Source organism: Aegilops tauschii, chromosome 3, assembly GCF_002575655.3.
Source record: "Aegilops tauschii subsp. strangulata cultivar AL8/78 chromosome 3, Aet v6.0, whole genome shotgun sequence".
Lineage (NCBI taxonomy): Eukaryota > Viridiplantae > Streptophyta > Magnoliopsida > Poales > Poaceae > Aegilops > Aegilops tauschii.
In genome coordinates this window covers 53,920,739-53,945,572 of record NC_053037.3, presented here as the reverse complement: position 1 = coordinate 53,945,572, position 24,834 = coordinate 53,920,739, and the positions used below count along the sequence as shown (strand labels likewise).

Sequence of the window (24,834 nt, the reverse complement as noted above, 5' to 3'; positions counted from 1 at the left end):
GCCGGGCCAGGGGCGGCCTGGTATGCCCTGCTGCTGCGTCCGGACGGCGACCGCGACGGTGCCGGAGACTCGGTCCTCCTGCACGACAGCGGTGGAGGTAGTTCCCTCCCGCGTGGCTCCGGTGCTGCTGCTTCCGTCGCCTCGTGCGTCTCTCTCCATCCTCTTGGTCTCGTGGTGGTGATCTCAGTGAGGCGGCGTGGGTGGCGTCAAGACCGCGGTGGCGCATTGGTGGGCGGCGAGGTGGCTGGTTGGCTCCGGCCTGGTTGGGCGGTGGGGTTGGAATTCGGGAGAAATCCCTTGCCGGCTTTTCCGGCTCCGATGCGGTGACACCCGTGGGTGCCACCATTCCTTCCTGGAGGGTGTCGGAGGTATCCATCCCCCACTCCCTTCCGCGTGCCGGGGGAAACCCTAGGACACGTCCGGGCAGCAGCGTCGTTGGCGTCGCATCCCTTCTTGGAGGTGCTGCTTGGTACGCGGCAGATCGGAGCCTTGGTATGTGGTGGGTCGAGTCCGGAGGGCGCAGCGGTGGCGGGTCTCCGCGCTTTGTCAAGCTGCCGTTGTTGGCATTTCTTTCTTCTTTGTTCTTTCTTTTCCTTTTGGGCTTGTTGTGCTTCTCGCCCGAGCATTGCTATGTGATCGATGTTGGTGCTTTGTAATACAAAGCGGGGGAAACCCTTTTTCGGTAAATGAGGGGTGATTTACTCTTATCAAATTACTCAAGTTTACAGGAGTAGATTTAGTCAATGTACTTTAATGTAAACTGTGTGTCAAATTACAAACTCCTGTAAATTGTTTGACAGTCAAGTTTACACAATTTGTCAAATTACTCCACTGTAAGTTTAGTCAGTGTACTCCCTGATTGAACAATGTAATATAGTCAGTGCACTACTTGATTCTGTCAATCTACTCCCTGAAACTACTCATTCAGTATAATTCACTGTAAAATTTGGCGTTGTTGTAAATTTTTGGCGTCATTCTAAATTGCATGACTATAGTATTTGGTGCTGCTGTAAATTATACTTCTACCTGATTATTGTAAATTGCATCCGTACATGTTGCATGATCATCTGCCTCCTCTTCTTGGTTTTGCTTATCTTCAGGATAATTTTGCTGATCGTCCTCCTCTTGTGGAGGAGTCAAGTTCAGATCCGACATCACCATCCTCCTCTGTGAGATCGTCCCTCGATTGAGCCTGGAGCGTGAGCTAGGCGGAGGAGCGCCTGGAGTTGTGGCCTGGAGCTGCAGCTTGGCGCAGAGGCAGCACACTGGAGCATGGCTTGGATGGTGCTGGAGCACAACCTGAGGCGGAGGAGGCCGCTTGAGCTCAGCTTGAGACGCTGGAGCGCGGCCTGGAGCTCAGCCTGATGCGCTGGTGGAGGCGGCGTCGCACGGGAGGAGCTCCAGCTAGAGCGCGGCGGCGGCTTATGAGGGGAGGCGTCGTTGTGGCCTGGAGGGTGTGAACTGGGAAGGTTTTGAATTCTAGAGGGTGGATTTGTAAAATGGAGTAACTGACCGGTGCGGAGGAGTATCTTGTTGCATCGAAAATCCTGAATGGAGGATAAGCTCCATAAAGGCCGAATTTTAAAAAATTCAAACTCCATACCTTTATTTCATGTTAAAAAAAATTACACATATACCTAGAGGCATAATGTACATGTTTGTGAATTTTCATGCCGAAATGCGCTTGAAATGAGGGATGCGCAATAAAATAACTCTGTGGCTTTTCAGCACATGCACGGTTCATTGCTCGTCCATGGGAACTATCCGCTGGTTGGCAATCTCTCAAGGTGCCTTGCTGCTCAAGCTTGAGCGAGCAAAGCTTTGCCCCTACAATAGATAGACAGTTAGGCGGGGTTAGGAGCTGTCAGTTAGGACCATATTCTTCGCTTAGCAGCGTTGCATTCCATCCCAAACTTTCCCACCCAAACCGCCAGAATAGTCCAACATTCCAAACAGGAAGCTTACAGCCACAGACGCAATGGAACTATTTATCTCCACGGGCTGCCAGAAAAGGCAGAGCTACTGGCTAAGCTAGGTACAAGAACAGAACAAATAAATGGTGCTTCAGCACTAAGAATCCCCGGGTCGCATCATAAAAAAAAAAGGTCACACATTGCAAAAACAGTTGGGGTTTTTCCATTTCAAATTTCCGAGTAGCCACTCATGAACCGTGATCAGTTCAATTTGTTCAGGCGCAATCAAGTATCGCCCAAAAAAAGAGACAGAAACAAGGAACCACGCGTCTGCGCCCACTCAAGAACGCAGCAGGAGGATATGCTGCAGGTGCTCTGTTAGCGTCAAGACCTTGTGTTGCTGTGAGATCAATCCTATGGTGTCTGAGACAAGCACCAAACTGATGGGTTACATCTGTACATCGGCACAGGGGCGTGCCGCAAAAAAATTCTCAAACCCCCAGTGGCTATTTCGAGAAGAGGGTTATACTGTGATCGGCATCTCATACTGTACAGAACCCACCGGCAACGGGAGAAGGGGTCCATATGGCTCCGGCAAAAAGCAAAATGTGGGCAGGATATGAGATCTGCAGCCCTGTCAAACGACGATGGCAGAGGCGAAGGCCCTCTTCCCTATCGCCTTGTAGCCAGGGATAGTCCAGCCTTGCCTCTCGTTGTAAACTTCCACCTGCGAATCCACACAAAAGAAGGAAATGAGTGAGGCTTGAATACGTAGACGAAACAATCAGTGATCCAGAGTAAGCTGTCAGAAACCATACAGTTTCAACAGTTTCTCCATTGGATTCAGACCCGCCAATGAGGTACACATTATCGTCCGCTGTCACCGCACACCCATATCCTCTTGGGACGCTGAACGGGCTGCCTATCCTCCACGAATTGGCACGAGGGTCAAAGATCTCCACAGTGGAAAGCATTTGGTCTCCATCGTACCCTCCCAGAGCATATCTGAAACATAGATTGATATGTGCACTGTAAGAAAAAATTATACTGCTGAGCATGTAGTTGTATGTTTAAGAGACGTCAAACTTATTAACATCTCATTGCCTGAGTGAATGAAAGAATTCAAAATTATACATCTAATTATATTGCTGAAGGTAATTTGTTGACATTTTGGGAACTTGATGATCACAGGGTCAAGAGAAAGAGAGACAGAGGGAGAGGGGGGCTCACAGAGATTCCCCCAGGACAGTAACAGAGTGGGATCCTCTTTTTGTCTTCATGCTTGCAAGCTGGGTCCAGAAACCTTCCCTTGGATCATACCTTTCTGCTGATCTGTGGGTATTAAAATCTTTCATTTATTATGCAGGTTTAAATGGTATAATCATGAAAAAATGTAGAGAATGCTGAGGAATCATTACTGTAAGTATGAGCCGTCGCTGAAATCATAACCACCAACAACATAGAGGGTGCCATTTAATTCGGCTGCAGCAGGAGCAAATCGCTGGAACAAACATAGCAGCGGAATGAATAACTGTAGTTCTAAAATCGGCATAGCGGGAAAAATGCATAATGGAGTGGATTAATGTAGCACCCAAAAAGTGACGTGGAAATATCAAACATCTATCCTTACTTCTACAGACCATATGTTGGCATCAATATCTCTCCAGAAAAAAAAACATTATGATCTATGCTAGTGCTAAAAGGATAGACTAGAGTAGATGCATAGAAACCTGTAATGCCAAAACAGATGTCTAACTTCTTTCCTATTGATCATATGCAACTACAGGTAAACCATAATACAATAATGCCAGGAACTCCATCCTTTAAAAGATGAAGAATCCACCAGATTTAAGTGATTAAGAACATCAAATATGCAGTTTGAGGTTTTAAAACAGCCTCCTCTCTTGATAGCATTTCTTTTGTCTGCTCTAGCTTATAGAATCTAACCCTGATCACATATCACAAATGAGAATAGCCAATAATTTAAATTGCATATTAGGTTTAGAACATTCCACTGAATATGAGCATTAGAGGGAGCATGAGACCATACACATTGTTGCATAGACGGGCTGTATATCCAACTCCCAAGCACTGGATCAAACATCTCAACTTCTGAAAAAGATCTCGACTCATCGCCCCCATCAATAGCAAATATTTTACCATTCAATGTAGCTCCAGCAAGACTTCCTTTCTTCTGTTTCAAGCATGGGCATGCCATCCACTCATTGCTCACCCTGTTGTAGCATTCCACTGATAAAAGCAATGCAGATAGTCAAACATCTTGAACTTCTACAGAGATCTTTATTTGTCACGCTGAACAATGTTTACCTGTGTTATACCATGAATCGCCATCGCCGCCACCAATAACAAAGAGATGATCATTCAATGCAGCAACAGCAGCATATGAACGGGCTGAGCTCATTGGCCTCAGCGGCACTAGTCTGTCTGCTGTAGGGTAAAAGGAATCGAGGGATGGCAACCAGGTCATGCCATTATGGCCACCTATTAGGAAAATTGATGGCCCTTCCAGAATATTGCGTGGTTCACCAAGAAGTGCTGCTGAATACTCCAACTGTAATTTTCCATACTGGTACTGCAGTTCCTGAATTTTTCTTTCCATATCCTTTACAGTTGCCCTCAATACAAGTATTTCTTCATCTGACTCAATCTGGAATGCACGAGCACAATCAAGACAGAGGGAATGCATACCGAACATGCATGGGTAACATAATTAACTCAACATAACGTAAAGAGAATAAATATGGTTTCATATTTCCAATAAACATTTGAACATGATTTAAAATCACATAGTTACGGATATGCCAAATAAGAACTTAAGACAATGAGGAAAGCAGCTCCATCTATTTATACTTTGTTCTCCAGCAGATGATGATTTGCACCCAAAAGTTCAAAGCAAACAAGGTAATACCTGCTTTTTCCCAATTGCTTCGGTCTTCTTGGATAATTCATTGATGATCTGAAGCAGCTGCATACAGTACCAGAAATAGCATTAGATAAGTGTGTGCATACGGAATATTACAAACCATAATTTTGAAAATCTGGAGCATAATGTGAAAATAATTAAGGGCGACAGGTAATCAAGAAAACAGAATAGCATAGGGCACCTCATCATTTCCACAAAGTTGCTCAAAGGATGTGCTGTCTTTCACAGGTGCATCACCGCCCAAGGTGGCGTTTGATGGATCTTTAGCAAAAGCAGCACCCAGTGGTGATTCTTGAAGTCTGCTTCTACCTGAAGTAGAATCAACAGCAACCTCCGAGGGTTGGGCCTTCTCCTGCCGTAAAAGAGACAGTTCTTGCAACTTCTGCAAAACATCCATTGGGTCATGCTGTTGACCATGCACTGGATTGATATGTGGATGGCCATCATTCACAGACTTTGTTCCTTTCTCAGTCACACCATCATCCAAATCATCCCACTCAGAAGACTCTTCATCAAAGTTGCGCTTTGATGTTCTACTTGCACTGGCATGGTCAGCATTTCTATCAAGTGAATATGCTGAACCGGCAAACTGTTCACCATCCGTTGAACCAGACTCGGTCGACACTACACCACGAACAAGCTGTGCTCCTGCTGGAGATGGCAGAGGTCCAGAAAGACTGCATCTGTTTGGAGCAGCGTCAACAGGAGCAGGAGGTACCGAAAAATTCCGCTCGTTTGGAACAGCACCAACAGGAGCAGGTACAAACAAAGAAACTAAGTCTCTTGTTTGTGCATGGTCTAGCTCAAAGTGGAAGTGGCGAAACTTGTGATAATTGCCACTAATCACGCCTTTGTATATGTTCTCTGGAAGTGGTAGGCACTGAGTTTTGATAGAGACCCGAACCTTCAGAACAAAAATCAAGTCACTCACACATCACAATCAGTTTACAAAGTACATACAAACTGAAGTGATAGATACATTGAACACTAGTTGTTATATGCTGATACCTGTGCGGGATATTGTGTCTTTGTTCTACCATCATGACTCCAAGCAAATTGGTCAATGGTAAGCTGGCCAGGAGTGGCAGCTTCGAAAATGCCATGCAGTTTTCTGTCACTATAATTGAACAGAAACAGAGGCAGTCCAGGTTTAATATTCTTCACATAGGAGAAATGGCATGCAGGCAAACCTATCAAACACAAGGTAGAAAGACCATGCATTCGAAGTTAACGAGCAGTTCAACAAAGTACTGATGAGGAACAGGCTACTGTTCCGAAAATCAACCAAGATATGATGTCAGCAAGATATATTCACTGTAACGAAATTGCAAATGATATGAATCAAAAGAAATGTGCTAACCAAATAGCTGTTTAGAGAGGCATTCATTCATTGTTTTGTTGGTGCAGCCGAAAATAACTCCTGCTAGCGCATCTTCCCCAAGATTGCGTGCAGGAAAAGATTGGTCACCATACCACCGAGTATTGCTTCGATCTTGTTTTGGTGCTGGGATCTTGTAGGTCTCTGCCTTCCGTCCAGTACCCATTCTTTGAAAAATTATCAACAATGCACAAAACATAACCATTAGTAAACCTGAAGGTGTACTGCGGCAACAAAATCATGTATAGATAAATTATCACACCGATCAGCACAAATTACTATAGTAAACACAAGTCTGAAACTAGTGATCAAAAGAGTACTGACACACCCAACATCATATTATATCTGACAGCAAGATCGTACCAAAAAAAAAAAAAAAAAGTGGCTCCTTAAAAACATCATGACGTCCATAAATCCGAGCTTGCCAAGTACCTCCAAACCAGAACAATGGGAATGCTTCTAAAAAAAACAATGGGAATGTAGAAGACTGTAGTTGTGTTTCCGTCAAAAGATTTACGATTCTATTTCTGACGCCAAACACCAACTGTTTGATACAAGCACTGCCTGCAGCAACTAAGAAACTCCACGAGATGTGCAATCGGAGCAACACCTAAAACAGCACCAGAAAATAGATTCACTGCACGAGCTCCACGGCAAGATTACAGTGAGCCACCTCGCAGTCGGCAATGCAACTAGAAAGGACACACAACAGTAGAACACCACACCTACAAGCCATTTCCACCTGAAAACTCGGGGATAACAGTCACCAAAGGCTCGCTACAGGAAATCCTCCAATTCAAAACTGCAAAATTAGAACAAGTCATGCTACCAGCTCGAGTTGCTTCACAACATCCGCAGCAACAAAATAGCAACCCCAGAATGGACGTGTTTCGACAGGATTCTGCTCCCCTACTTCCGTGAATTATTTTTTCCAATGAAACCCAACACGTAAAATTCGTCCCCGTAAACCCTGACTTCGTAGATCCCACACGGTTGCTAGGCGCCAAAAATATCAGAAATGGCAGCGACCAGTGTAGCAGCACGGGGAAAACGCTGGAATGCCAAAAATATCCAAAGCCGTGCCCACGGCCGCCCACCAGTTGCTTAGAAAACACCAGAAAATTCCACCGTTCCCCCGTGGAAAAATCAAACCGAATCGCCGCGCTCACGCAGCCGCGCACCTGAACCATCAAGTGCACCTGCCCTCAACCTGCTCCACCCCAAGCTCGGATTCCGCGACCCCGGCTTCCGTACACCCGCAGCCGGCCCTAAGAACACCGAGCGGCCATGGCCGCATTGGCCGCCACCCGCTCCAAATCGACCCACGACAACCGCACGCAGACCCCCAAGCGGGCCGCTCGCACCGCGAACAAAAGCAGTAGTACTAAAACCCCACCAAAACCCGCGAGGAAACGGGGGAAATCCAGCACGAATCGCGCCCAAATCAGGGGACGGAGTCGGCAGGGAGGGAGGGATCGCTCACCTCGCTGTGGCGCTGCGAACCGGCGGTCCCCTCTGGAGCCGCCGCCGCCGCCTCGTCTGATCGCCTCGCCCGGCGGCCGCCTCGGGCGACGGCGAGAGAAGTAGGGAGCGAGCTTTGCGGGCGTGTGTTGCGTTGCGCGGCGCGGCGCCTCTCCTGCGGGGCGAAGCAAAGCGAGGCTGCTTTCTGTGGGACCGGACGAGGTGGGGCGACCGGTGGGGCCGGCCCGCGCCCCTAGATTTCCGAGGACCCACCAACGCGAGAGCATGTCTGTGTCGAGCCTGTGTGTGACCCGTGAACAGGAGTGGCACCATAAAGGTATTCACTCTTTTTTAAAGTTGAAAAAGTATTCACTCCTTTTTTTAGAATGCAAAAGTATTCACTCTTGATCATAGTGAAAGAGAATGATAATTTCCTTTTTCTGAAAAATAGATCGAATCGATTTGGACTTGTCGGTGATCAGAGTCTATGTGTGCGTGCCTTAAGGACCAGCGTCCTGGAGCTGCAGTCGTCGTTGTTGAGCATTTAAAATGCTGACATCGGATCTCGCCATCATGAACGCACGACAAAAACCCTAACCTCACCGTTCTATGAAACGACAGAACCTATGGAGGAGTTCCATTGACTTAGTCTAGGCAAACAAACACAAGAAAGATCAAAGTCCGAAAGACCAACATAAAGAAGAAGCAATGTCATCTGTTTAAGTGACGCCTTCAGAAAGTCTAAAAAAAACTCAATCAACTTCTAGTCGGAGCAAGACATGCAGAATGCCGCGGCAGGGATTTTATGATTTGTAACGAACGTAATCAATCGTGCACTCATCATGTGCCCTCGTGCGAACTCATCTAGGGTTCCCTGCTTCTCGCTAACGCCGCAGCCGGTCTGCCTCGTCTCCTATGATCCTTGGATCATGAAGGCGCGATGGATCCCGACTATTGCCGGCAGGAGGGCTCTGTTTTTAGATGCTTTTCTGAAATTTTTTGTTAGGGTTTGTGCCATGCTCAAGAAAACGAGGCGGCGGCGGCTTCTTGAAGATGGAATAAGATCCTCCCCGTCTAGCCCCCGTCCTGGTGATGTTTCAAGCGTCTTCGGAAGGCGTGTGGAGGTTTGTCTCCGATGGATCTCATGTGATTCGGTCGGTGTTTGTCTTCGGTGGATCCGACTGGATTCGGTCTTCCTTCATTTACGTCTACAACAATGTTTGTCCAACTCCGGCGAGTGAGGGACGATGATGGCGGCGCGCTTTCGACTCGCTGCAGTGCATGTAGTCATCGGTAGGTGGTTTATAGATCTAGATGTAAATTTTATTTTTAGTGTTCTTCGTACTACCTTGACAGTTGATGGATAAATTGAAAGTTTTTTTTTTTTAAAAGACTACCGGAGCGGCAGGGGCAGGCGTCTCTCTTACGTGGGAGGCAAGGAAGAAGGAGAAAAAGAAGACACGAGTAAAAAAGAAAGCTGCAGGGGCGTTACTAGCCGAGCTATTGGTGCACCTAGACGTCAGCTAGATTAATTAACACACTGGACGAGCTGTTCAGTTTGCACGGAAATTAAAAAATGTGCAAGTGATCATGTCTCTAACATACTCCTAGTTCACGGCGAGGATAATCATACCAATCTCACTGCAGTACCGGCGAGGAAGAAGAGCAACTGGATAAGAAAACAATTAACTAAGCACGGGCCGACACATTTTGCGAAATTTGATTGAGATCTGACCCTGCTTGTAAAATTTTTGAAATCTGACTCTTTCCTTACCATCAGGGTTCATGGCGATAGGTTATAACAGCCTACCGCCAAGGTCCCAGGCGATAGGGTTACATGCCCTATCGTAAAAAAAAAATCTAAGTATGAAACACAGTGTGTGCTCGTGCCTACCATTGGGCACCTTGACGGTAAGGTTGTACAAGCTACCGTCAGCCTGTTTGGCGGTATGGGTGTTTTCTACCGTCATGGTCCCTGACGGTAGGTTGTTACACCCTACCACCATGGACCCTGTCGGTAGCAAAAGGTCAGATCCCGAATTTTTTGCAAATTAGGGCCAGATCTCGATTAACTTTTAAAAAGGGTCAAAACATGAAAAATTGCCGTAGCCAAACTAGATTGATGTTTAGAGCAACTCCAACGGGGCGACCTATTTCGTCCGCCGCCGTCCGTTTGGGTCGGTGCGGACATAAAAGGCGGTCCAACGCGCCGACTCAAACGGACGCGCGTCCGCGTGCCGACCCATTTCCGGCTCATTTTTGAGCCGGATTTGCATCGGCGCGCATACGAGATGGACGCGCGCGCGCCTACTCCTCCTCCGGTCGATGGCAGCCACCACCATTTCCCCCATTTTTCCCTAAACCCTCCCGCCCGCGCGCGCTCGCTCCCGCCCCACACCCGCCATGGACGACGACCTCAACCTCGACGCCGCCGGCGGCCTCGCCTCCCTCGCCTCGTCCGGCATGACGACCGCCGCCTCCGGCAAAGGCAAGCCTCGTGCCCCGCGCAAGACCGCCGCCGCACCCAAGCCAAAGAAGACGTTGCGCCCGAACAGCGGGCAAGGGAGTCGACCAAGAGGAAGGGCCGGAGGCACGCCACGGACGCGAGGGATGAAGCCATCGCGGCTGCCGCCGCCGCCGCCGCGCAGCAGGAAGTCACCAACGCCCGCGTCGCGGCGGCAACGAGAGAGGCGCTCTATATGCTAGGGTTAACCCCTAGCCAGCACGGCCTCGTCAACGCCGCCGTGGCCGCCGCAGCCAGCACCGGCTCATTCACGTTCCCTCGGATGGTGCTGCCCGACTCGCCCCGCGCGTCAGCTTGCAACTCGATGCCCGGCTTCCACGTGTACCCGCAGGCCTCCCGCCTCTCCGGGGAGTGCTTGCCCGACGTGAGCGTGGTGGCGCCTTCCACGCCCACGCCCGCGCCCATCGACCTCAATGCCACACCAGTGGCCGGTGGCTCGTCGTCGGGAGGCGCGAGGAAATGCGCGAGGCAGATGCAGGCCGACGTGCTACCAGACGCCCGCAACCTGTTCGAGGGAATGTCGGCCGCCGGCGACGAGGACTACATGCAGAACCTCATCTTCGAGGGCGGTACGCCGGCCGCTAGCTACGATCCCGACGAGACACAAAGCCAGAACGGCCGCGGGGCGTTCACGCCGGCCGCTGGCTATGATCCCGATCAGGCGGCCTTCATGCGTGATCAGGTCGGCATGGACCTGGACGGCTTCCCACTTGACCACGAGTTTCCGGACGACTACGGGCAAGAGGAAGAGGACGAGTGCGACATCGAAATTGGGGACGGCGAGTCGGCACGGCCGCGGGGAAGACCAACTCCAAGAAGGAGGACACGCGAAATGCGGCATCGAACGCCTTGATCGCAAGCGTGGAGGGCATGATGAATAAGAAGGACTCAAGGGAGGAGGAGCGCCAGCGTTTCAAAGAAGAGCAAATGAACGCCTTCATGGAGATCCAAAGGAGGAGGCTTGAGATGGACGCGGAGCAGCAAGCGAAGATGCTTGAAATGGAGGCGGAGAAGCAAGCCAAGATGCTAGAGATCGAGACCGCCAACGCCAAAACCAAGGCAAAAGAAGTGACTCTCGCGAGCATGATGACCGGGGTGGAGATCATGAAGGTGGATCTCAACACCGTGTCGCCAAGAAAGAGGCCGTGGTTCGAGAAGATGCAGGCCGACATGCTCAAGTTCACCGATGAGTGATCTGGCCGCGAGCACCTTCCTTTTTTGTATGCCGGCTTGTGTGCTGGCATGACCACGGGACCGCGATGGCGTGGTCGAACTCAAGTCTCATCATTTTTGTGTGTTGACATGTGTGCCGGCCGCTGGCGAGTGCGTCAGCATAAACTGCGGTGATATTTTTTGAAGCCGGCAATGTATGCCGGCACTGGCATGATGCCGGCATGATCTATGACCGCTGGCATGATTTATGGCCGCGTGCCTTTTTTTAAAATTAAGTGTGAACATAAAATGGATCGGCACGTTGGACACACTGCCGATCCAAATACAAAACAGGATGGACGCCGGGCGGACGGCCGACCTAAACGAGCGGACCGTTGGAGTTGCTCTTACTGTACTGGATTACAGTGCGGACGCAGCTGGGCGATAGAAAATGGTGACGAGAACGGACGGGCCGTGCTTCGGTAGGTAGGAGACAGACATTCGCAAAGGTGACTGGCCAAGGAAAAAATGAACGGCATGTGCGTCCTCGGACCTTCATGGTGGCATGACGCGTCGCTTTCGCATCTGCGGACCTTTTCCCGCACCGGGCGCGGACGTGTCGACCCTGAAAGGATACGACGCGAGCGCGTTCGAGACTTGGCAAGGCAAGGCAGAGGGCCTGCAACTGTGAGCCTCACATACGCGTGTGTTGCTTAACCGATTAATTAAGAGCATCTACGACCAGACACCCCCCTCATATCCGCCCCAAACTCCTGAGCAGGTTGTCCGAACGCGAAATTGCCATCCAACCGGACGCTTGAAACGCAGCCCAAACACCCCGTCTGACCGACGACCCCATATCTAGCTTATATGTGGGGCAGATATGTGGACATCCGGACGCGCTTGCCACGTTGGATCCGTCCCACTATGGCCCACCCATCCCCACATATATCCAACCCTATCCGCACTCCTGACGAAACCCTAGTTGCTCTTCACTCCACTCCACTCCACTCCCCTCCGCGCCCTTGCCTTCCCCGGTGAACTTCGACAGTCTCCGGCATGGCATACGATGGTTATGACTATCGGAGGTCCGGATTCGTCGATTGGGACCTTATCCCTTGTCGTCCCTAGGAGGAGAGAGAGCCGTACGCGCGGCTCTCCATCGTTTAGAGTGCACCCGAACGTGGACGGACTCGTTCCAGCAGGAATCCATTGCGTCCACACAAAGCATTTGGATCCATCGGGGCTCGTGGTGGGAGGCGATGTACCCCTGCCTTGTTGGACGCAGTGCAGTACGTCTGGCGCCCGAACCCCGGGAAGGCGGCGCAACCTCTTCGGTGGCACGTTGTCCCCGCGAGGTCGGGATCCGAGCTGGAGGTAGACTCCGACATGGTGTACGACAAACATGTTGAGGATGCGAGGCGTGCACGCGGTGGAACACACCAAGCGTGGATGACCGTGCATGGTGTACGACAAGCATGTTGAGGACGCGGGCTCCGACGAGGAAGAGTAGGACAAGGAAGATGACGGAGCCATGCGTCCTTTGAGCTGTTCTGTGTTCCATGTCCTAATCTACCTTGTTGGCGTCCGCACCTCCATTTCGAGGGGCTCAGCTGGACGTCAGACATGGACAGGGTCGGAACAACGAGGACGAAAATTTAGAGTAGTTTTACGTTGCATGTAATTGTATGGATTTGATGATTTAAAAATAAGGTATGCAATTGTGAAATTTAATTTTTTATTGTTGAAATGTCGTCCGTGGACGTTTGGAGGTGAAATTTTGCTAGTTGTGGTTGTAAATGCTCTGACACAGCTGTCTGCTTAGTCTAGTTGGTCTACCCAGCTATGCTACTTCTGACCGTTGGCCAAGAGCACCGGCCTGAAGCGCATCCATGCAACTGAGGTTGCGTTCGTTGCTTGTAATCGAGACAGCACTTAGGGCATCTCTAGTGATCCCATAAACATTAGAGGTATAAATGACGGAGTAAATTTAGTGGAGTAAATTTTTATTCCTCTAAAGATGGCCGGACCTAGCCGATTTCCTAAACTTAGTGGAGCACTTTTCCCTCAATACTTTGCGCCTAGTCACATAAATCTAAAAAAATGGCACAATACGTCATCAATCATTCAAATATTTGAAGGTAAACATGCATAACATATATACACTTAACAAGCATATAGTTTTATGGATCAAGATATTCAAATTAAAATATGCAAAGTTCATCTGAAAGGCATCACATCATCAATCAAGTTTGATCCAAAATCATCAAAATTGCGGATCGAGGCCAACCAATGACATGCACGAACTCAAACACCTTCCTTGCTTAAGAAATCACCACCACCACCACCACACACATGGCCAACCCCATCACCACCACCATCCTCTCGTCCACCACCACTACCATCATCTCCACCACCACCACCATCACCAATCCGAAGAGAGACATCCGCTTGGGTTAAGATCTCCCCACGAGGGAGCTCCCAAAACTCTTTTGCGGTATCATCCATTGTGGCTGGGTTCATGAACATGATAGCACAATCTTCGCCTTTCTTTGCATTCCTAAGCCTCTCCTCCTTGAGTGCGAGCCTACGCTCCTCCGCCTTTAACTTCCTCTCTTCAGCCGCCATCTTGGATTTTCATTTCTCGTCCTCCAACATCTTGAGCTCATTCCAACTCGCCGTCTTCTCTTTCCATGAGTTCGGCAGCCAACACTTTATTGGCCTCAATCATGGCCATGTTGAGAATATGCCATAGAGGCAATAATATTTGTATTATTTATTTGCATGTTTATAATTGATGTTTATATTCTATGCTATAAGTGCAAAAATGCATTCGACAAAACCGGACAAGAAATAAAGAAACCGAAAAGGGTAAAAATTCGAACCAGCAAAGCGATTGCTCGCTCGCACGAGCCTACAAGCAAAAAAAAATAGATAAATGGGCCAGCCCGAGGGGAAAGTCCTTCCGGCGAAACATAAGCTAATCTCGCTATAAGCGGGATATAGCTCTCGCGAGCTGAACATGAGACATCTATGCGTCACCCGTACCAAATCCTAATAGGACCCGCGTATGGGCAACCACCAGCGAGTTGCCCATTCAGCACGGTTGGTCGATGTCGCTCCTAGCGGCTGTTGTAGGTTCGCTTGACCGGTTTTCTTTGATGTTGCCATTTCCCTTTTTGTTTTATTTTTTATTTGCTTTTCCGTTTGCCTTTTCACCTGTTTTTTAACTCTGGTTTTTTGGGTTTTTCAATTTTTTTTCTTTCTTTGCTATACTTTGGGTTTCTTTGTTTATTCTTTATTTTATTAATTTTCTTTCGTTTTAATTAATTTCTTTCTATTTCTTTATCGGTTTTCTTTTTTCAACACATATCTACTGTTTCCCGGTACAATGTACACTTTTAGAGCACACCTGAAACATTTTTCGGATAAAAGTTATACACAGTAAATTTTTTGGAATGAACTTTGTACATTTTTGGATGAAAATTTATTTTTATAAACTATGCAAATATTTTTAAAATGTATAAACATTTCCAAAAATTTCAGGGACATTTTCTGGAAACACGTGATTTTTTTTTGAAAATGTCAAGTACACTTTTTGAACGGAAATAAACATTTTCTTGAATCTACGTGAACATTTTTTACACTGTATTTCACATTTTTTTTCAAACCCAGGAATATATCCCTAAAATATCACGTACACTTTTTTAATGTTATATTTTTTAATTAATTAAAGAAATTTATTATTTTGACATACATTTTTTACACTGTATTTAATACACGTACATTTTTTTTCTGAAACACGGGAATATTTACAAAAAATATCACGTACAATTTTCTATTGGTATGAAATATTATGTTTCATTGTGTGTGTGTGTGTGTGTGTGTATTTAATACATTTTTTTTGGTTTTTTGAACCTATGAGGAATTTTTTTGACACTGTATATAATTGTTTTTCTAAAATGTCACAAACGTGTTTTTGGAACTTGGGGATTTTTCTGTAAAATGTCACCTACTTTTTTTCATTGTAAGATTTTTTTTACAATATATAAACGTTTTTAATAAATTTGCACACACTTTTGAAACGCCGGAACATTCTTTTAAAACACGCGAATATTTCTATAAAATGTCACATACATTTTATCAGTGGAAATAAATATTTTTTTGAAACCTATGCGAACATTTTTTTACATTGTGCATAATGTTTTTTTATAAAACTAGATGATACCTCGCGCGTTGCTGGACCTTAAGGCTTTTCTTGTAAAAGAAAGAACAAAATGCCAATCTGGTATTGAGAATCAAGAAAAACAATGTGACAACAAAGAGTAATTTATCGATTGGTAGTAGAGTAGGTTTTCTTAAACTATATGGACAAATATTTGTCAACCTACTTGATTAACAATACTTTGATCACCAAGAGATTATCTAATTGTGTCAACTTTATTGTTTGACACTGCGTTGTATAGTAATAGGCTATGAGATCATAAAGGGGGGCGTCGAGGAATAGTGAGTCCATAAAATTTGTAGGTAGCAAACATATAATTAGTACATGACATTTACAAAAGTAAAATCTAGGAAAGATACAAAACTTTTTTCCTTCGAAGATGTGAGAGAATTGGAATTTTCATATGAAATAAGAATGTTAGCTTATCGACTTTTACAAATTTTGACAGTAGCAATTCAAGTAAGCATTCAACCTTTTATGATAATTGATCAACAGAAGATAAAAAAGGGAGTTCTCAAAGGTGAGTAACTAACATGGTTTAGGTATAAAAAAGTTACCATCCAACAATCAACTTGCTTTGACCGCAGGTATTCCAAAAAGAGATCCTTGTGAGGTGGTTGGGGGCACGACATGGGGCTGACAAGGCAAGGGCGACGATAAAGTTGGACTTGCCAGTATTGACGCCGCCTCTAAATTCTCCTCGTCCAACAGTTGGTGGTAAACCCATGGGGTGGTACTAGACTATCGGTGCTCGACGACAGATGGCAGTAGAGGCTTCAAGGAAAAATATGACATCTTCGGAGAGCAACATATTATCTTTTCGGTGGAAGAAGATGAATAGGATATCATAAATCTGTTGGTCTCTTTTACAAAAGAAATAGTGGAGTAGATGAAGAGGATCGAGATTTGGTGGAGAAGATGGAAGCGGTGGAGATAATTAGATGTTGGAGTAATTGAGGGGACGGTCCATGGGAATCGGGAGAAAACACTCATGTGGAGAATAAAAAAAAGAGAACAGCAAGAGGTTCTATTTTTAAGGGTCAGCAAGCCATTTGATGGGCCTTCAACAGGAAATATACTCGAGCGGACACGAAAATAACGAAGCGATGCGGTAGAAAAAGGTCTTCGTATGAAAAAACAAGAACGATGTGTGTGGCATCACCAAAATGCATGAAAATTCGGTGGTGTGGGAGCTAATTTTCTGAGATGGCATGTGTGGGTCATATGTAGTGATGTGGATGGATTGCATGTCAAGAGAAATATGATAGTGGAGATAAACTATTTAGGTATTATAGATGTCACTTTTTTTTTCAAATGTGGTGATATTTCCACAAAATGTCACCTACATTTTTTAATGTTACCGAATACTTTTTACGTTGCATAAACATTTTTAAAAATTGGATACATTTTTTGGAACACCAGGGCATATTTTCATTGTCAAGAACATTTTGTGGAAACACGTGAATATTTCTTTAAAATGTCAGATACATTTTATTGAATGGAAATAAACAATGTTCCGAAGAAATTTTTTTACACTCTATACAACATGTTTTTTAAATGTCACGAACATTTTTGAAACGCGGTAATATTACTATAAAATGTATCATACATTTTTTATTGGTACGATTTTTTTTACATTGTAGATTTTTTTTAAAAAAATTCATACATTTTTTGATACACTAGAACATGTTTGCATGGTCAAGAATAATTCTCGGAAGCACGTGCATATTTTGTTAAAATGTCAGGTACATTTTTTGAGTGGAAATAAACAATTGTTTGAATGTATGCATACATTTTTTTTCAAATGCCATGAACATTTATTTGAAACACGGGAATATTTCAGTAAATTGTCACGTGCATTTTTTAATTGTACGAATTATTATTTTACATTGTAAAAACATAAACTTTATATACATTTTATGAAACACCAGAAAAAAATCATTGTCAAGAACTCTTTTCTGAAAGTTATTAACATTTCTAAAAACCTTCTAACAATTTCTGTGAGCGTATCTGGTGCACGGGGGCAATTGGTGCTACGTGTGCACCGAGACCTGATTGCACATTAAAAAATGTTTAAAAATTTCTGATAAAAATTTAGTGCACCGTAACATGTACGTACGCGATCTTGTTGTTAGCATCGATCGCATGGTAGGCCAAGGTACGGACACACGTTAGGTGTACCGTGCCGTACGCACCGGCGGACGAGGAAGGTGCAGCAGACGCGGACAAGAATGTGCATGTGCGGCCCGACCTGGCGAGACCGGATCGATCGGATCCAGCAGGGAGACCCTTGTTCCATGTTGCGTCACATTTTCATGTTGACAACAAGATTCGCGCGCATGGGAACCACATGAACATGATGCGTAGGCGAACAAATTACTTCCCCGGCTCCTAAGAGCAACTTCAATGGACCGACCCAAACAGATGGCGATTTCGTCCGTTTTTTGTCCATTTAGATCGGCCAAGCGGACACGGACGTCCACTTCCGCATTTGGCTCGGCGTCTGCGCCCAACGCTCGCCCGACCCATTTTGACGGCGCCGACAAAAAAAACAACAACTGTGCATGCATATTTAAAATAAAAACAAACTTAATTAAACATTAAAGCCGGCCAGGAAGGCTAGCGAGAGTCCACGCGTCCACATTAGCATTAAATAAAACTAAACTACGAGGTGGCGCGCTGCCCTAGGCGGCGGCGTCGTCGTCGTCCTCGGGGTCGGTGAGGTCGATGAGCGTCGGCGCAGGGCCGGCCCACGGGAACGCCGTGTTCCAGGCTGCGGCGATGTAGGCCGCGGGCAGCTGTTCCGGCGCGGGCAGTGCGGGCGCGGGGGGCTGTTCTGGCGCGGGCAGGGCCGGCGCGGGGGGCTGTGCGGCCGCCTGTGCAGCCGCGGCCTGGCGCGCCTCCTCCTCAGCCTCGTGCGCCTCCTCCTCGAGGTCACGCTCGAGCATCTCCTCGTACTCGCCGCGACGGCGCTCCTCGGCCACCCGGCGCCCGCGCCACATCTCGAGGTACGCCTGCTCCTGCGCCGGGGTCGCCCCCATCCAAACCGGTGGCGCGGACACCCACTCGCGCAGCACTCCCGTCCAGGAGTAGCGCTCGATGGGCTCTGGCTCCGGCTCGGGCTCCGGGTTGGCCTTGACGCTGCGTCGGGGAGGGGACGGCGGGGCCACCGGCGGCACCACGCAATCGCTGGCCGCGGATAGGGCAACGGCCTCGCCATGGCCGCCTCGTACCGAGCCTCCTCCTCCTCCTCCTCCACCGCCTCCACCCTGCACCACTCATCCCCCTCGCTCTCCCGGTAGACCGCCGCAAGGGCCGCCTGGTAGGCGTCCTCCGCCGCCTGGTCCTCCTCATGGACGACGAGCGACGGCGACGGCACGCTGCGGTCGACCTCGCGCACGCCGCGTTGCCTCGCCTCCTCGTGCTCGAAGGCGAACCACCTCTTCCAGTTCGGCGAGTCGGTGGCGTAGGCGGCGTCGCGGCGCTGCTCCGGCGTCAGCAGCGCCCGCCGGCGCCGCACCTCCTCCGCATGCGCCCTAGCCGACCGCGGCGCCGCCGGCACTGGGATCCTATCTGGATCCAGATGCCAGTCGTGCGGCAGGGTCACGTCGGGGTACGACAGAGGCTGGCGGTGCTGCCAGTGCCACTCCGCCTGGTGCAATGGCACGTTCACGCGCACCCTCTGCCGGAGGAAATATGCCCTAGAGGCAATAATAAAGTTGTTATTTATATTTCCTTATATCATGATAAATGTTTATTATTCATGCTAGAATTGTATTAACTGAAAACTTAGTGCATGTGTGAATACATAGACAGACAAAGTGTCACTAGTATGCCTCTACTTGACTAGCTCGTTGAATCAAAGATGGTTAAGTTTCTTAGCCATAGACATGAGTTGTCATTTGATTAACGGGATCACATCATTAGAGAATGATGTGATTGACTTGACCCATTCTGTTAGCCTAGCACTTGATTGTTTAGTTTATTTGCTATTGCTTTCTTCATGACTTATACATGTTCCTATGACTATGAGATTATGCAACTCCCGAATACCAGAGGAACACTTTGTGTGCTACCAAACGTCACAACGTAACTGGGTGATTATAAAGGTGCTCTACAGGTGTCTTCGATGGTGTTTGTTGAGTTGGCATAGATCGAGATTAGGATTTGTCACTCCGATTGTCGGAGAAGTATCTCTAGGCCCTCGCGGTAATGCACATCACTATAAGCCTTGTAAGCAATGTGACTAATGAGTTAGTTGCGGGATGATGCATTACGGAACGAGTAAAGAGATTTGCCGGTAACGAGATTGAACTAGGTATTGAGATACCGACGATCGAATCTCGGGCAAGTAACATACCGATGACAAAGGGAACAACGTATGTTGTTATGCGGTTCGACCGATAAAGATCTTCGTAGAATATGTAGGAGCCAATATGGGCATCCAGGTTCCGCTATTGGTTATTGACCAGAGAGTTGTCTCGGTCATGTCTACATAGTTCTCGAAAACAAAAAATTCCGACCTACGCACTAGCCCAGGACCACTATGGAGACTGCATACAAGGTTTGATCTTTTTCGTTACCGACTCGTAGCGCAGCGGGAAGTAGAGTCGATGACGATCGGCGGTGCAGATCCCCGCAGCTAGGATTTACAACCTCCCAACCGCGAGGATGTATACCCTCATCTGCCCCTCAGACAGCCCTCCGGGAGGCGGTCGAACAGCCCCCCGGACGGTGTAGCGGACAGCCCTTCGGGAGGACCTTCGAAACTCGAACGGTCACTCGGACAACCCTTCGGGAGGACCTTCGAAACTCGGACGGTCACACGGATAGCCCTTCGGGAGGCACTCACGAACTAAGACCGAAACTACAATCTCTCTACAGAGTTGCACACATACGGTGTCATCTATCCGGCAGGGCTTCGCCGTCCAGAACTAGTTCCCACCGGAACCCAGACAACCTTTCGGCTCTACGAAACTATTTCGCTGGGAGGGAGAGAGAAGCCAGATCATGCATGGCACTTGTATGTGAGAAGGGATGATCCTTTAGGCAGCCCCCTCCACCCCTATTTATAGGCCAAGCCCAAGGGTGGCTTCTCCAAGAAGCCAAAGGGGGAAATACCAAAAAGGCCCTCAAGGTGGATTCTCCAAGAAGCCAAGCAAAAAGCACTTTCACTATTCATGACGACATTTTTCAGCGTCCGTTCGAACTGAAAATATTTATGTGGGCTCAGAACATTTCCAGTACCCACTAAAATAATTTTCAACGCGTTCCGAAACAATTTCGGTTTAGTGATTTTCATCTGCGAAAAGCAAACAAGAATGCGTTTTCACTATTCATGAAGACAATTTTTCGCGTCCACTAAATCCGAAAATATTTCTGTGGGTCTTAGAATAATTCCAGTACCCACTAAAATGATTTTGGATTCGTTCTGAAACAATTTCAGATTAGTGAATTTCATCTGCGAAAAACAGCCAAAGCGGTACCGGCAGCTCCGAAACATTTTCGGTTTTTATTTCTGAAATATCCAAAAAGTTTCCAGAATGACTCTGGCACCCTCCAAGAATTATCAGGCATATGCCGAAACCATTTTGACTTAATGGCATACCCCGAAACAACTTTTTCGGTTTCACCGAAACTCATCCGGTGACCTCTCTCTGCGGTACGATTCCGCTGTCCGAAACTTTTCGGTGTCCGAAACTTTTTCGGTGATTTTCTCTCAGACTCCCTGTCTAGTGTTCAGCAGATAGATGACCCTTAAGCGTGTGACCCTATAGGTTCGGTGAAGTATAGACATGACCTGGAACCCCTTCCGATCAATGATCAACATCGGAGCCGTGGACACCCATATTGACCCCTATACCCACACGAATGAATATTCGAGTGAACCTCCAGTTGAGGTGAGCTATTCCTGTTGCTTCACGATATATCACAAACACGTGAGGTGAGATTTATTGCATCCCCGTGGGCCAACACTTTGTCCACTATGCAAGTTACCTCGTTACCGGTTTTGTTCTCTTTTCTCGTTTCGTGTTCCGGCATCCCCGTGATCAAATCACAAAGTGTCTGGCCAAACGATGATGGACACCGTAACACCGAGTGGGCCCGAGTATATCTCTCCATCGTCGGAGGAGCAAATCCCAATCTCGAGCTATCAAGTTACTTAACATACTTTCCCATGAACCCGTAAGCCGCCGTAATAGCCATCCAGTTACGGATGACGTTTAACAAACCCCAAAGTTCATGAAGCAAGCATGAAGAAACTCGATACTCTCATGGTCAAAGGAATTATGCAAACATTAACTATCTCTGTGTTATAAACCATTAACTTGTGACAAATGAATCTCTTAGCATAACATCAATCCGGGTCGATTCAACACAAATGTTCTCTTAACATTGTGCCCTCAAAATTGCTGGCATAGACATGCCAATGATCAGGAAAACAGAACCATCATGCAACACTTGAGCTAGTCTTAGAGGCCAGACTAGGAATACTTCTTACCGTTTATTATTCCACACGTGCATATGAGTCTTCCTCCGAGCCTCGTGGATATTGCAGACTCGAGAATCATTGCAGTTATAGCATGGAACATAAACATAATTATGAACTCGGAGATAAATAATATCATTTATTATTGCCTCTAGGGCATATCTCCTACAGACTCCCACTTGCACTAGAGTCAATAATCTAGCTTATGCTAATGCACTTCACACCTGTGGCACACCGGTGTAAATATGCTTCGCTTGTGGTATAGCCTGATGTCCAACGGATCTGACAACTTCAGTTCCATGTGTATCTTTGCATGTCCTCGCGTTTTCACGTTTTCACAAAATTCATATTTTGTGTGGACTTGGCTTTGTATGTATGTGAATCACAGGTCGAACCTGGATTCCTCAGACCGAGTTATGGAGCAACTACCTGCAGTAGTGTCCCATTGTCAAAAGCCATCTTGGAACTATACTAAGTTCATGAATGAACTATATGATTCAACATCTTTTTTGTCGCTTCTAAAGCGTCAACATACTTAGCCCTTGTTATAGAATTCGCCACAGTAACTAGTTTGAACAAATTCCAACTAACTGTGCCACCACATTGTGTGTTACACAAAACCCTTAATTTAAATCGAAAATCGCATAGAGAAAAGATGAAGACTGTATCGATGTAACATTTTACAACGAACTCTTCATGATCTCTGCTTGCGAGAAAACCATGTCATCAGTACTTACTCTAGTACTCTGTGACATCTTTCACTATTGTCCCATGATCAGTAATTTGATCACTTTGGTATCCATACTCGCAACACCTTGGGAGTATCGGACATATCTGGTTGTTTTACATACCATGGAATACATGATTAATCCAAACACAAAAGTGTGTGGAATCTGCATCATGTATTTTACTCATCAGTGTTTTGGGACACCGAGTCTTGCAAAAACTCTTTCCATGTGACTTTGGCAAGAATCACTCCTTGGCGTTTTAAATGCTAAAAGGTTTTAGCATCTTGTCAATATGTATTCATTTCTTAGCCCCATTAGGTAAATCTATCTCCATAGATCATCATGCCTAATATTGAGGCTATTTAGCCTAAGCACTTCATCGAAAAACTATTTTCAAATGAAGTCCTAATTTGTGTCAAGAAATTTATTTCCAATTACCAATGTGCCAAGCACATAAGGTTTTTAGAAATATTATTACGCTCCCACTTACTTTCTTGAATTACAAGCATCTTCGTTACCCATTGATGAAGTCAAAACCCCTTTGACCATTTCATCAAAACACGAAGATTCCAACTCCATTTTGCTCTCTTCTGTCCATTGCTGGAACTCTGAAGTTTGCATACCTACTAGCATCCTCTGGGTCGACAAATTACTTTGGACCGTATCATATACAAGTCCTAGCTTTCATTTCCATCAGATGGAAATCCTTTTATCATCCATGTTTCATATCTCATGATTGAAATATGTATTAATTGCTAGTTCAACCCGAACCGACTTTAAGCATCGCTACGATGAAAACAACCTCATCGTAGTCAACTCTTGAACTTGTTATTTCAACAAGTCGAGCTTTATGGATAAAACATTCTATCCATATCAGTTTTAAGTTCCATAAATATTCGTTAGACTCTAAGTCTTCCGAAAGGTGTATCAAGGTTTTAATCTTGAATCACTTATATGGAAACTAACTCAGGTTGTATTGGCATTTAGCCAATTCCGGAGTCAGGGCCCATCAACGCTTCCTTGTGTATCGTAGGTATAATGTTGTCTAACAACAATATCTCGTTTGCGCACCTGAGAGGTTTGCACGAGCCTTGCCTACGTGGTTCAGCTGCAAGTTCGACCGAAGTTCATACATTTTATTATAGAGACTTCCGTATCAGTCACAGTAGGAAACTCTGGAATTACTTCCAAGGTCTCTTTCCTTTGGTCTGATGACGTAGATACTGTTTATCTCGTCGAGTTGCACTATTCTCCCACTCACCTTTTTGAAAGAACCATTCTCTTTAAAAGCACACCGTTTCACGGCAAAACTATTTGCCTCGGTATAGTGAGGGAGGAATACCCAACATTTTGGTATAACCTACAAAGTAGCACTTGTCTGATTTGGAGTAGGTTTGTAACCTTTTACACAAGCCCCATATTCCAAATGTTAAGAAAAGATATAACATGGTTGGGCGTACCATACCATGGCTTCATTTCAACAGACCCGATGTAGCTCTTTTCAGTGTAAAAGCCGCAGTCTCTAAAGCATCACTTTAAAAGGGATAATGGCAAATTTATTTATGTCATCTTTGACATTACCATGTCATAAATGGTTTGATTACATCTCCACGGACTTTCCACTTGCAGTGGTGTTCCGGGAGGTGCAAGTTTATGAAACCCCTTTCACAACTCATCAGACATTCGCTAAACATGTAACTCAAATATTCCTTTGTGCAATCAAATTGCAGAAACATAATTTTCTTGTTACAATAACTTCTACTTCATTTTTGAGAACCTTTCAAATGATTTCAAAAGATCCAGACTTATGTCTCATCAAGTAAGTATCCATATATCTACTTGAGTCATTTCTGAAGATAAATAAATCCACCACTAACAACACTTATCGGACTACACACATCAAATGTATGATCACTAATAAGTTTGTTGTTCGTTCCTTATGGCCTGTGAACGGTATTTTAGTCACTTCACTTTTCGGAGGAAAGTTGCAAGTGTCAGATGATTCAAAATAAAAAAGAC

General features: G+C 46.3%; 1 protein-coding gene across 1 annotated transcript; it reads right to left on the bottom strand.

The window, feature by feature from the left end:
* Window positions 1–2,113: 2,113 nt before the first annotated feature.
* On the bottom strand, window positions 2,114–8,113 carry LOC109768519 (uncharacterized). Its single transcript, XM_020327255.4, has 11 exons — window positions 7,719–8,113; window positions 6,218–6,402; window positions 5,866–6,047; window positions 5,039–5,761; window positions 4,843–4,899; window positions 4,242–4,581; window positions 3,964–4,163; window positions 3,332–3,414; window positions 3,144–3,245; window positions 2,732–2,918; window positions 2,114–2,640 (listed from the first exon to the last, which is right to left on the bottom strand). The coding sequence occupies exons 1-11, from the start codon at window positions 8,027–8,029 to the stop codon at window positions 2,551–2,553; spliced, it is 2,460 nt and encodes an 819-aa protein (XP_020182844.2). The 5' UTR covers window positions 8,030–8,113; the 3' UTR covers window positions 2,114–2,550.
* Window positions 8,114–24,834: the final 16,721 nt, after the last annotated feature.